Raw genomic sequence first — 13,595 nt, 5'->3', positions numbered from 1 at the left:
CCGCGCGGCTGCCGCGTCGGTCTGACAGCCGCAGCCAATGGTAGCGCGGGAGACGCCTGACGTCACGCCTCTGTGTGGCGCGTTTGTTGCTTGTTTGTTTGCGCGTTTGTTGCACTACGTTCGGACGGCTCCGATCATGAAAAACAGTGGATAAACTTTCTTTCTGACATCAAATAACCCATGACGTTTGAAGTGTGTCATTTGTGCAAGGCGGCGCCCGTTTCCGAACCACTAGCGAGATATCGAGCCGTGATGGAAGGCCACTTCGCAGCCGCACCGGCCGTCTCGGCGAACCGGCCCGCTTCGCTTCCACCGTTGCTCGTCAAATCGAGGCCTACGAGAAAACCAATTGCGCATGTAAACGCGTGTCATCAGCGTAAAAGTTTTAATCGTGTTGGTAAAAATAAGTGCTCGACGATCAGCTCGCGTTTGATCGCGAACGGCGCTAGCGACAGCGTCCGCCTTGCTAGGCCTACGCTCGGTGTCGTGACAGGCCTACTCTCGGAGTCGCGAGTGAATGCGGGCTGTTGAGATGTTTGTCGCTTGCGAAGGCGTAGCTTTATTGGCAATGTTCTTACAGAACGAAGCGCGGCTGCGTAAGGTTGTTTGTTTTGCAGTCAACGAAGAGGATGCGATGTCTTCCGAGCGTGCAAGCCGGGGTGCCGTGTGTGGGCGGAGCCTGCGCGCTGATTGCTCGTTCGCCCCCATGTGTCCTGAATCGCCGTATACCGCGTGCGGCGTCGCACGTCGGATCGGATGCCGAATCGCACCATGTGTCGCACCATCCGCTCGCCGCGGAACTTGAAAAAATGGCGGCCAAGTCCGGCACGCTCGTCACGTCGCAGTCGAAAAACGTCCACATAGTGGAATTGCTCATCGAAATGGTGCGGAACTACCTCGCCCTTTACGACAAACCCCACCCGAAGCACAAGGACAGTTTGCTGAAGGACGATTTGTGGAATAAAATTGGCAACGAGCTTGGATTGACTGGTATGTACGAGTACTGCTGCCTATGTTGCTTTGTTTCTGTTGTAGCGAGTACCAGTTTGAGCATTGCGATGTAGCTGCCTTGCACGCCCTAGTCGCAAAGAGCGTTGACACGAGCATGGTCTTTTATAGCAGCGCTGAAGACCCGCAAAATTGCATGGTGTAGTTGCGAGCCGCGAAAACATCCGGGCAACTGCAAATCCATCCCGCGCTCACGCGTGGTTGATGCTTTACTCGACAGGTGGCGCAATATGGCTATGCGGCGGCGCGGTGCGCGTGCAGTGAGAACGACGCTGTGTTTCGGCGGCACGATAATTCCGGTCGCTGTGGCGGGCGGATTCCCCAGTGTGAACGAGCCTTGAGATGGCACGAGCGGTTGGCGAATGCGAAACCGTGGAGAGCCGCCAGGGGAAAGGAGAGTGAAGATCAAAAGAAAGAAAAATGTGACGCGCACGCGGCTTTTGTTTTGTTTGTAATTTACTTCTGAAGGGGTCCGCTCTATGCACGGCTGGTGCAGAAGCCTAGCTCCGGTTCCAGCCGCAAATAGTCGTACCGTGCGCGTGTCAACGTCCCCTTCCCGTAGCGCGAGTCATCGCAGCTACGACGGGTTCGGGCGAATAAAGCAACAGGCTAGAACAACAAACAGCACTTTATTGCTACGCTAGCAATAGCGCGTAAATGTCGCGTAGAGGGATAGTCCACTCTAGTAGAAAACAAAGGGCAACGCTTACACCTTCGGTCGATGGTCGGCTCGCGGGTCTTGGGGTGGGGATGTGGTTAGTGGCTCGTTTCCCGCAGGTCAGCAGAGCAAGAGAGAGGCCGTCTCTCTGCCTGGTCGGCTGTTTTATCCACCTCCCGTCTCCCTCCCCACCGCGAGGGTTGTGTCCCTCGCAGGGGCAAGGCCCTTTCCCGCGAGCAGGGACGCGAGGATTGGCGCGAGGAGTTGGGAAAGAAGGGGTTGCCCGGAAAGGAGCGACGGTGCTCCTCTTCTAGTGGCCCCTTGGCTCCCGCCGTCAGTTCGCGGTCGCGCCAGCCTTAAATGAGTTGACGTGAACAGCGCGTGTAATACACAAAGGACGAGGAACAGACGAGGACTATCAGCGCTATCAGACGAGGACTATCAGCGCTAGTCCTCGTCTGTTCCTCGTCCTTTGTGTATTACACGCGCTGTTCACGTCAATATGGAATACCAACTAGCCCGGTCACACACCTTGCTTAAATGAGTGGTGACAGAAAATTTGTGAACCTCTGTTTTGTGCTCTTAATCAATGTCTGCTGACTCGATAATAGCGGCAACGAAACTCATTTGCCCCAGCGCGAGAGGAATGTTTAATTATATGCTCGTATGTTACGACTGGGGGCAGTTTCGATTTCGAAGAGCACTCGGTGGCCCCGTGACGTAGCCGGCCTACTCGATCAGGTGACCGCGAGAGCCAGTGACGTCACTGACCAGCTTCTGCCATGTTGTCAGCGCTGCGGTTTCGTCTGCTTGGCGCTTGGCGCCTCTTCCGGCACCCTCTGGAACCGGAGGAAACCAAGACCGCTCAGGGGCACAAGATTCGCAGACTCGTACGCGACTTTGGGTGCACGCCAGATGAATTTCTTGAGGCCGTGCGGGAGCGTTACTTTAGAACGGGAGAAAGATTACGGCACGCAATGTACGACGGAGACGACAAGGAGAAACTAGACGAGGAGTTTAGTGAAGCAGAAATCAGGGTGGTCCTAAGCAGTATCAACACCAGGTCGTCCCCTGGCCCGGATCGGGTGACCAGCAAGACTCTACGCAATCTGGACGACGAGTCAATTACGCGACTGACGGCCTACGTTAACGAGTGCTGGCGAGTGGGCTGCCTCCCCAATGCGTGGAAAAGGGCCCGCGTGGTCATGATTCCCAAACCGGGTAAGCAGGTAATGATCGATAACCTAAGACCAATCTCGCTCACGTCCTGCGTGGACAAAATCATGGAACACGTTGCCCTGACTCGCGTGACTGATTACCTCGAAGACGCCGACGTCTCCCCCCCCCCTCCCCACGATGTTGGGATTTCGTCGCAACCTTCCCGCGCAGGACGTGATGCTGCAGCTCAAACAACAGATCGTAGACACTTCTCGTTCCACCAAGGCGACTCTCGGCCTCGATCTGAGAAAGGCTTTTGACAGTGTCGAGCACGCGGCGATTCTCGACCGTGTCCGATCGTTGGGATTAGGCCAAATTTATAACTATATACGCGATTTCCTCACGGGCAGGCGTGCGAGCGTCGTCGTCGGCAACGCGGATTCAGCGGAATTCGAGACGGGCCCGATGGGTACGCCGGAGGGCTCTATCGTGTCGCCCATGTTGTTTAATCTCGTCCTTCTTGGGCTTCCGGAAAAACTAGCTACAATAGAGGGGCTGCATCACAGCCTCTACGCGGACATCACCCTCTGGGTCCCCTGAGGAGGATGCGACGGCAAGTAGAACGAACGCTTCAGATGGGCGTGGACGCGGTCCAGGAGTTCTTGCGAGGCACGGGCCTCGAATGTTCGGCGAGTCCGAGCTATTGCTCTACAGACCCACAAACAGGGGCCGCAAACCGTGCTTCCCGGTAACGGCGGACGGCGTTCCCATACCGAGCGTAGAGCACATATTGGGACTACACCTGCAGGCCAACGGTCACATCGGTGAGATGGTACGAAGACTTAGGGCCCGCTCACGCTAGCGGCACGGCAGCTCGCCGTTTTCCGTTCTCAGGCTGCCATGCGCAAGCGATTTCGTTCGCGCACGTCAGCCGTTCTTTGCCGTTCGAAGAATAGGTCCGAGAACCATTTTCGCGCCGTTCTCCGGCTGCCGGAGAGCGCCGTGGCCAATCAGCGACGGAGGAGCGGTTGCCATGACTACGGCGCGCCGCGTCGTCTGCTTTCGCCTTTCCGCGTCGTGTGCGTCTGCCGCGGGACGCTTCGAGCTGCTCGCTTTCTGCTCCGCGTTTTTCACGCTAAAAGTGCGCACGTCGTTCGTGTCATTGCCAGGCATGGTTCCAGCAGTCAATAGAGCGCTGTACTCTACCCGGCATTAAAAAAAGCGTCGCTTAAAACCGAATAAAGTGTCCCCAAGCTGGCACCAGGTCAAGTGGCGCCAGCTATGGAGGGCTAGAAACAACTAACAAGCGCGTGATCCATGTCCTCCGAGCATTCGGAAGCGCCCATCTGGACTCGCTAAGCCTACAGCATCGATTATTTGACTACGGCTCTCAAAAACGGGGCCCAATCGGAACGAATACTTTGCTGTCGAAGCTTAAGGACATGAATCTAAAGCAAACTGAAGCATCAACTCGGAGCTTACAAGCTAGAGAGCGCATGGCGGCCACTTGATAGATTCGAGGTGGACGACAACCGCTTTTGGCAGTGCGGCCATGTTTTTCGGAGGCTCGCCGGCGAAGCTTGCCGTGCAAGTTGGACAGCTCTCGCGCGTGCGGCGACGGCGGACGTTCTGCGGCACCGCGCCATTGCGGCAGGCTTGCCGCCAGCGTGGACGACACGATTCGACTACTCCGCCGCATAACGAACAGACGCAGCGGTACTCGGGAAAGCTGCGCGATCCGTCTCGTACAGGCGTACGCGATCAGTCGCATAACGTTCATAGCCCCTTATCTAAAGTGGCTGGCGTCTGAATGTTACAAGATCGACTGCATGATACGCAAAGCGTTCAAGACGGCGGTCGGCACCCCTGTCAGTGCGAGCATGGACACGTTCTTCGAGCTGGGCCTGCACAAAACCCTGGGCGAACTGATCGAGGCGCGCAACATCGCACAATACGAGCGACTGTCCAAGTCCAAGACGGGCAGGCGCATCCTCGAGTCACTCGGCATAACATACCACGCACAATGCGGGGAGAAGTCGATGGTTCCGATCACAGTCCGCGACCGTCTCACCGTGCCGCCGCTCCCCAAGAACATGCACCCGACGCACCACGTCGGGCGCCGCAACAAAAGAGCGAGCGACCTGCAAAGGATGTATGGCAACAGCGAGGAGGCGGTGTACGTGGACGCCGCGCGATACCCAGAGGGAAGGTGTGCTCACGCGATCGCAGTTGTGAATCACACGGGCAAATGCATCGCGAGCGCCACGGTACGTACGGAACACATAGAGGCGGCGATCGCTCTAGCACTGGTCGCGGCACCGGAAGCTGCGGTCGTGATCAGCGACTCGCAGGCTGCCGTCCGTGGCTTCGCGCGCGGCCGCATCTCGTGGCAGGCGGCCCGCATACTTCAAACTCGCTATGGCAGCAGGGACGGCGGCGACCTTCGAGGAGCGATGGCCTCGACGTCACCGTCCTCGCATTTCAATACCGAAAATGCGACGGTCTTCCTCCTATGGACCCCGGCTCACACCAGCGTCCCGCTTGCAGGTAACCAGGCGGCCCACACCGCGGCTCGAGGTCTCACTCACCGAGCCGCGGCCGATTCGGTGGCCGCCTCCACCTCAGAGAGTGTAAGAACACAACAGCAACCGGAATGGTCGTGGGGCGATCGCCTGACCACATTCAGCGACATCACACAACATTACAGACTAAACAGGCGCAAATACCCTCCACCACACGACAAATGAAACAAAAGACAGGCGGTAACTTGGAGATTACTACAAACAGACACTTACCCCAGCCCTGCGATCCTACGCATATGTTATCCGAGCATATACCCGACGGACGCGTGTAAAGCGTGCGGGGAAAGAGCCACACTGCGGCACATGCTTTAGGAATGTGCCGTGAGAGCTAATGTCGCTGCCGCCGCTCACCTCGCGACGCATGTTAGGCAGGGACGAACTGCTACCACCGCGAGAGGGCAGGGGCCGACCGCCGCCGTGGCTGTGGTCACTGCTGCTGATCGGCTGCGTCGGCGTCGCTGCCGCTGGGAGGCGGCACTCACCAGCGACAAGCTGACCGACCAATTTTGGACCGTCCGGCAAGCCGAGGATGTCGCCCGGGTCCAAGGGCTTCAAGCCGTCACCTGACGCCATCATCATCGACGGAGAGTGGGACGGGACAGGGGTTAATCCCCTCTTCCCCCCGCCTCGCCCGGACTTTTAATAAAGTTTAGTCATTCATTCATTTAAGACCCACGTCTCCCTCAATCACCCTTGTCTTGTCAAAGATATGTTTGAAGCTGCCTTGATTATGGAGCGGTCAGGACATGCACAGTGGTGTTTCTAAAAGGTGGAAATGTGGCCCGGTGTTGTTAGTGTATCCAGGAAGCAGACATAAAAGGGAAACGCACCGGTGAACCTTAAGGGGGTGTGGCCCAAGATTTAAGCCCAAGAATACATCTTCATTAGGGGAGGTGTAAGGATCAAGTACCAGCGCAAATGGACACCCACAAGAAAAACGACGTATACACACAAGTGCTTGTGTGTATGTGTCGTTTCTCTTCTGTTCGCACTGGCACTTGCTTCCTCGATGATGAACCAATTTGCCTAAAAAGTATTGTTGGTAGGTGTGTCACTTGTGTCTCTTACAGAAGTTGTGAGTTATTTAGACTAGGTCAACTTTCTGAGTGTGCTCTGAAAAATGCACCTCTTTCTGCTTTTATGAATACGATCATCACTCCGGTAACATTTCGTATACCTGTAGCATGAAACAAAAGGGTTGTTGAGCATGTTGCCGGTTTCGATGCTGCCATACCCACTGACAATGCCCTGTTTTCAACTGTCCTTGAGAGTGCCTTGGTCTGATGCTTCTATGAATGACATTCTGACAACCTGTGTCTGGCACAGTATAGCTTAAGCCACTTTTGGGACAATAAGCCCAATTTAACTAATTCGTAAATTGTTGTGTCACGCAGTGATGCCAGACTGGAGGGGAAATGTGAGCCTGGGCCAAGCTTCCCTGCTGGTACTTTGAAGAATGCTTGCACCGTGGGCTTCCAAGGCCGATCAGGAGAGACGTTGATGCTGTCAGAGGTCGGCGGCAAGGACACAGAGCTCGACTCTCTCGACGACTGCCAAGTGACAATTCAAGGCTGTCCAGCCACACTGTTTGCTCGCAGGCTCAGGAACTGCCACATCCGGTGTGGACCAGTGGCCAGCTCGGTTTTTGTGGAAGAGTGTGAGAGCTGCACATTTCTCGTTGCCTGTCATCAGCTGCGAGTACACGACAGCCTCAAGTGTGAATTTCGAGTGCACGTCCAGACACGCTCCATCATCGAGGACTCGAACGAGCTCCTGTTTGGCAAGTATGACTTTGTCTACGACGGGGACGAGCAAGATTGGTGTGCATCACACCTCGACAGGACAGTGAACAACTGGAACAAGGTCGATGACTTTAACTGGCTTGCAGCTGATAAGCCTTCGCCCAACTGGGAGCTGTCACGGGTGTAATAGGGTGACACGTGCCACAATAAATGCACGCATTGTTGTGAATGAGCACATTGCAGTTTCCTATAACTTAGAAAGCAGTGGTGCAGCCACTCAAATTCTCGGTAAGATCGCACGAGGATAGACCATAGGGGCATCCTGCAGCGGAGCTTACATACATGCCAATGTCTGGCTTAACAGCCTTACAGTTAATGCTATCAATTACGTGGGGTTTAAAGCACATGCATGCACGTGATAGCATTAAAGAATTGAGCAGCTGTCCTGCAGATGATTAACCACTGTAGAGATACGATTCTATACAGACATTTTTATAATTATGCAATGCTGCCATCTAGAGAAAACTGGGTGAGATACAGGGTCTGTCCATAAAGTAACGAGACTTGATCTAGTAAGAAGAATTTATCAATTCGATAGGTGCCTATTGTTGAATTTCTTCAAAATAGTTTCCTTGGGCATTGATACACCGCTTCCAATGTGATCGCCAGTCGGATTCCAAGGCTTCTATCAGAGTCTCCTTGACAGCCACTTAGGCAGTGGGAACGCTATCGAAACAGTGAACTTCCAGGCTTCTCTTGAGCTTTGGGAACTGGAATAAATCTGTTGGGGCTCGCATAAGGTATTGTAGTAAAACAGCCAATTGGGCTAGTTGGTATTGGTTCATCTTAATGTAAAAAATTGGGCACACTAACAGACAGGGACAAAAGAAGAGAAAAGAGTGTGCGCCTGTGTCGTCATTTTCTCTTGTCCCTGCCGGTTAGTGCGCCCCATTTTTTACGTCAAGACTCACATAAGGGTTGTATTAAGGCTGCATCAGCCCAGACACAGGACACCTACACAAGAAAAAGGCATTAGACATGGACAAATGCTGGACTTCTTTCAGCTGTGCTTTATTGGAAGGTTCATTGCCTCACAAAGCATCCCACTCACATGCATCCTCGTCTGATCCCAAGACACGTGGAGTATTTCTTATTTACCGACTAGGTAGGCATGCTCATTTGATGTCAGACTCAAGGACTTATCACTGACGCAGTTATCTTTCTGATTTACAATGTGGAAGGCTTCTGAAGTTTCCCGCTCAAATATAGTCCTTCCCCTACCTAAGATGGTCGTGCAATCAACAACACCTTACTTGATTTTCGTTTCATGCAACTGCGGCAATGAGCAGCCAGTCTGCTTCCCTGTTCCGCACTTAAAGGGATACTGAACAAAATTTTCGCCGCCGAGATAAATGGCCCAATTCAAAGATTGGGTGCTGAAATTGTTGAAACAACCTTCATTTCAGCCAGAGACTAGCAGAAAATAATGAATTTATTGCATTTTTCGCAAATTGGCGCGTCTAGCGATCGCGCCGCGAACTAGAGAGGAAGTGACGCGAAACTCGGCGGATACTGACTGGCCAAGCGTGCTCGCTGCAAAATCACTTACCAATCGACATCGCAAGCGCCACCCGCTGCCGCGCCATAGCCGCGCGTCTCTCTCAAAACGTGTTCTCACGGTCGGGAAGGTGTTCTGGAGAGGAGAGGTGGAGAAAGGGAAGTGGCAGGGCAGGAGAGAGCGTGCCGGTTGCCCCCCTCTTGCTGGAGCATTCGACGTCACGGCCGTCGACAAGCGCACTGGCGTGCAGTCGCCGCGCTCTCACAATCCACTAAAAATACGGCCATCTGCTCGAAATTACGCGAATAAACGCTGTTTATAGGAACAGTCGTGTCGTCTTAGTCGAATGCAAGTGTTTTCGTAGCTTTTTCAAATTTTTGTTCAGTATCCCTTTAAGGATGTGTTATGTCCCTGCAAGGTGTCATGAGTAAGAGCTCTTCGGCGAGGAAAAAACTACAGTGAAGCTTTCAAGCCGCTGCTTACTTGGAAAATTCTAGAGAGCTCGAGGCACATGAACCGAGCCATCAAGAAAGAAGAGGACAAGTGAGCTGGCACTGTCTACGTGGGCTCGACAGTGGAAGGTCGTCTCGCCAACTGATGCACTGGTGATGGAAGCATAAGTCGGCGAACTCAGACTCGTTCAGACCAAGATCGAGCCGTGAGTCTGAGCCCGAGTGAGTCCAAATGAGGAAAATTTTGGGTGAGTTTGAGTCCGAGTGAGATCTAAGGGTAAAATATATTTCATGACTGAGTGAGTTCCAAACTCAGATCGAGCCGTGAGTCTGAGCCGAGTGAGTTCAAATGAGGAAAATTTTGGGTGAGTTTGAGTCCGAGTGAGCTCTAAGGGTAAAATATATTTCATGAGTGAGTTGCAAATTTTTTTACCGACCTATGGCCCTATCTACTCACGTTTATACGTGAGTGGATAGGGCCATAGTCGAAAGTATAAACGTGACTCACGTTTATACTCTCGTCTACTCACATATACTTCAAAGCACTAGCGTTCGTACGCCATCTCGATATTCATTGATCAGAGACATGAGTTAAGGAGTGGGGCGAGGGGGGTTTGACCTCCCTCTGGCAAAATCTTTTACGGGAAGTTCTTGATAAAAATATCTCCTGTAAGCCATCCCTTTCGATAAAAATGTCCTTACTGGTTTGTGACCATTGATAATTCGTATTTGAAGGTATGAGATCAAAACGCGCGAAGTAGAACACCAGTTATACGGGATATTGATGTTAAAGAGCAGTGACACTGAGGTCGAAAAAGTTAGTTATAAGCTAATGGACTCGTGAGTCGACTTACTCAGACTCAGAGTGAGCCGTGAGTCAGTCTGGGCGAGTCCGAGCGAGCAATATTTTGGTGAGTTTGATTCCGAGTGAGTCCTGTTGAGAAACATTTCAGTGAGTCTGAGTCCGAAGGAGAAAAATTTTGGGGAGTCTGAGTCCAAGTGAGCCCTAAAGGCAAATATATTTCATTGCTGAGTATTTTTGCCGACCTATGGATGGGAGTGACAGACGTTTGAGTCTGCAGCCTGTGACGCGGGCATCTCGAGGTGTGGCCAGCAACCTGCACTTCAAAGGCTCCTCGGCGATGCAGCTACTGCGCACAGCAAGAACGGGCATGCTGACGGATTCCCCCTTTTGGAGCAAGGCAATCCCCGAAAGTGCCACGTCAGTGCTGGAACGCCACGACAGGCGAAGGAGCCAACGATGACGTTGGCCCTAATATGGGCCTAACAGCCAGATCAGCGGTACGACGACCTGTATGAACAGGGGATAGCTGACTCATCCCACAAGATGGTTCAAAGTGTCATCAGTTGCAATGGATCGTGGCGGAGATTGACGCCAGACTGGACTTGAGCACCGAACGAAGCTCCTTGACAGCGGGCTGCCAGCTGATGCGGTGGTCGATAGTTGCACCGAGGTAGCAGACCCTCCTACCCGCGGGACGGGAACGGAGAGGAAGTTGAGGGACCTCAAACGGGCGGCAGCTCCAGGGTTGACAGGAGGGCTTCAATCTTGGAGGCAGCGAGTGTGAGCTCAATGCTTCTAAGACAGGTGTCGAAAGCAGCAATGGCACACTGCAGGGATTAAAGGAGAGCAGCTTGCTGTAAGGTGGGGGCCCACGCAAAGAGAGCTATGTCATGACTGAGGACAATTCACTAGGGGTTTGGCACAGAATGACATTGGAGAGCTTCGCAAGAACCAAATTAATTTTTAAAAATTTCACCATCTCCCACTAAGGGCAACCATGTGGGGATGCGAAGGAGCGCATGGCTCGACCTAAAGTTCCGTTCATCATGGGCACCTTGCCCGATGTTAACGCGTCCTTGCAAGTGGAGCACACCATGAATTCACTGTAGTTGCTGTTGCTGTTACTCGTCCCGAACTCTTGTTGGAGCACGCCCGCCGGTTCATCGCGCGTCTGCAGAATCTCATTCCCCGACACCATCACATGATTTTTGAGAGAGTGTAAGGGGAGAGGCCTCAGCGTATTGCCCAGCCCCTTACACAGGCCCGAACGTGCCAGCGCGTTCTGACTAGGATACAACGCGTTGGTTCATCGCGCGTCTGCAGAATCTCGTTCGCCGACGCCATCACATGATTGCTGAGAGAGTGTAAGGAGGAGAGGCCACAGCGTCTTACCCAGCCCCTTACACAGGCACGAACGCACTAGCGCGTCCCAGCACACGTGGTTTGTCTGCGTTACGCCAAGCTAGAAGAGCATACGGCAGCCCGCGCCCCTAAAGTGCTCTGCACGTATCATCATCAAGGCGGTCGAAGAACAAGACGAAGAAGACTTCTCCTTGGCGCGAGCGCGCGCTCAATATGTTACAGATGGCTAATGGTAGGTTTTAGAAAGCGGACGGTCGCCAATGGAACTACGGACAAAGCCCAGCGCAAAAGCTGCTTCGCATCTAAAAATTACACCATCTCCCGCTAAAGGGAACCATGAGGCGATGCGAAGCCGGAGCACTTGCACGATCGCGTTCCGTTGGCGTTCGTTGGGCATGCTACCGACCTCGGGCATGCTACAGACCTCGCGTCGTGAAACGCGAAGAGGAACACTACGCGCGTCGTGTCTTCCCTCTAGCCTGGCCGTTAATTCTCACCGGGCGAGCGGGGAACGCGGTCGACAGGCGCGCGAGAGGGAGGCAGCGTAGTAGAGGAGAGAGAGGGGGAGGGGACGCGCATGCGCTGGCGCTCATCGCGGCGCTGCGCAGGAGAGAATTTCGGTATGTCGAGCCCGCATTTCAGAGTCAACCGAAGCAAGCGCTGGACTGAACGCGCGCAGCGCTCTACCACTTGAAGGAGAGGAGGATAGTAGCGCATGCGCCGCAAGAGCAGAAGCGAGAACGCAGGAGAAGCGCGAGCAGGTGCTGGTAGAGAAGTGGAGAGAGTAACGAGGAGTAGTTGGAGAGAGGGAAGGAGGACAGTTGCGCATGCGTAGTGTGAGTGCGGACTACCCAAGGAGGTTAGAATAAAATTTGCTGGTGGAGGAGGCACCCCTCAGCTGAAGCCGCGCGCCGCCATCTTGCCATAGGCAGCGCGCCTTCCGCAACGCATGCTGCAGCGGCCGCCAACGTTTTTAGATTGGCGGCCGCATAGATGTTCCAGCTGTTCTCTGGCATAGTGGCATCCGGACGTTGTTGGATACATTGTGCGTTGCGTACGGCTGTATGAATCGAGCGAAAAGGTACTCTGGGATGAAGTTTCAGTTGTAAGCAGATCATTTCGAGCTCGATGAAAACTTCATATGCCGGAACACATACTGACATCCCGCAATCTGTCTCTAATTTCACATCTGACGGTCATTCTTTTTCCTAACCGGTTTCGTAAGGACTCAAATGTTCGAAGCACATCGGGGCAAGCTGTTTGACGGGAAGTCTGGAAGCCAAAAGACGGCGATCACATATGTTAGAGGCACTTCTCGCCAAATTGTTTCGACGCATTTGTAAAAACACTTGCAAAACCCAGTGATACACATTCTTGTGCTTGTTGATACCACTGGTGCGGAGCGCGAATAGGAAAATAACGCACCGTTTGCTATTCGTTGAAATTATATAAATAGGCGAGATTTCGTTATCGTTGCCCTGTTCGTGTTTATAAAAGGGTAGCTCGCAACTATGAGGCTAAGTAACGTCATTGAGCAATACACAAGGACCTGTTTTTCTTACATCCGTGCCTTTTTTGTTATATTTGTATTGCTTTATGTAGTGGAGCGAGTAAAACCAGCAGGTTTGAACTGTGCAGTGCTCTTTCCAGCTGCAAATAAAGCGACCTAACTGAGGCCCAGGGGTACCCCGGCCGTTATATGTGTTCAAATTGAAAAAAGTTTGTTGAAGATGTGACAGTTGCATCACCTATACGGCATAATTACGACGAAATGGTTCATGTTTCCCAAGGGAGACAAAACAACTCAAGATGAAAATTCTGCAGCAGAAAAATTGCAGAGTAACCAAAAAGAGTGAGACTCGATCCTCAAGCGATAATTAAGTAGATCAAGGATCAGAAGCTCATGTCCCATGTAGGGCAGCCTTCTCCCATACATACAGCAACCCCTAGGGCACGAAAGGCCAGAAAGGCACGTATTCCATCCGAGCTGCGGGCGTTTGCGTTAACGCTGCACTTCTATTCTCCATCAGCTTACGAGTATGTACCACGAAGTTTAATCGAGCACTGTCAGCAGAGCGCACTATACGAGAACGGTATACAGAATTCCATCAAAGGAAATGCTGGCTTCACAGGTGAGTCACTGTCTCGGAAAAGCTAGCCCAATGCCGCACAGAAACTCTACTGTACTTTGATGTGTTGATGACAATGAGAAAACTGTATAGATTGTAGGCGACCTAATGGTGTTGAATATGTGGACTTTGGGGTCTGGG

The 13,595-nt window shown here is 52.9% G+C and overlaps 1 protein-coding gene across 1 annotated transcript; it reads left to right on the top strand.

Annotated features, from left to right (window-relative positions):
* Nucleotides 1–2,643: 2,643 nt before the first annotated feature.
* Nucleotides 2,644–7,335, top strand: LOC119375433 (tubulin-specific chaperone C-like). Its single transcript, XM_037645611.1, has 3 exons — nucleotides 2,644–2,887; nucleotides 5,372–5,480; nucleotides 6,801–7,335. The coding sequence occupies exons 1-3, from the start codon at nucleotides 2,644–2,646 to the stop codon at nucleotides 7,333–7,335; spliced, it is 888 nt and encodes a 295-aa protein (XP_037501539.1).
* Nucleotides 7,336–13,595: the final 6,260 nt, after the last annotated feature.

The sequence above is a fragment of the Rhipicephalus sanguineus genome, chromosome 11, assembly GCF_013339695.2.
Source record: "Rhipicephalus sanguineus isolate Rsan-2018 chromosome 11, BIME_Rsan_1.4, whole genome shotgun sequence".
In the NCBI taxonomy this organism is placed as follows: Eukaryota; Metazoa; Arthropoda; class Arachnida; order Ixodida; family Ixodidae; genus Rhipicephalus; species Rhipicephalus sanguineus.
The sequence above is the reverse complement of the archived record's forward strand: the minus strand, read 5'-3'. Positions and strand labels throughout refer to the sequence as shown.

Excerpts from the sequence above, each read along its gene's own strand:
- LOC119375433 (XM_037645611.1), top strand. The coding sequence starts at position 2,644 with ATGTACGACGGAGACGACAAGGAGAAACTAGACGAGGAGTTTAGTGAA. Across the intron at positions 2,888-5,371 it reads GGTCATGATTCCCAAACCGG|GTAACCAGGCGGCCCACACC; the intron begins GTAAGCAGGTAA and ends TCCCGCTTGCAG. Across the intron at positions 5,481-6,800 it reads ACACAACAGCAACCGGAATG|TGATGCCAGACTGGAGGGGA; the intron begins GTCGTGGGGCGA and ends TGTGTCACGCAG.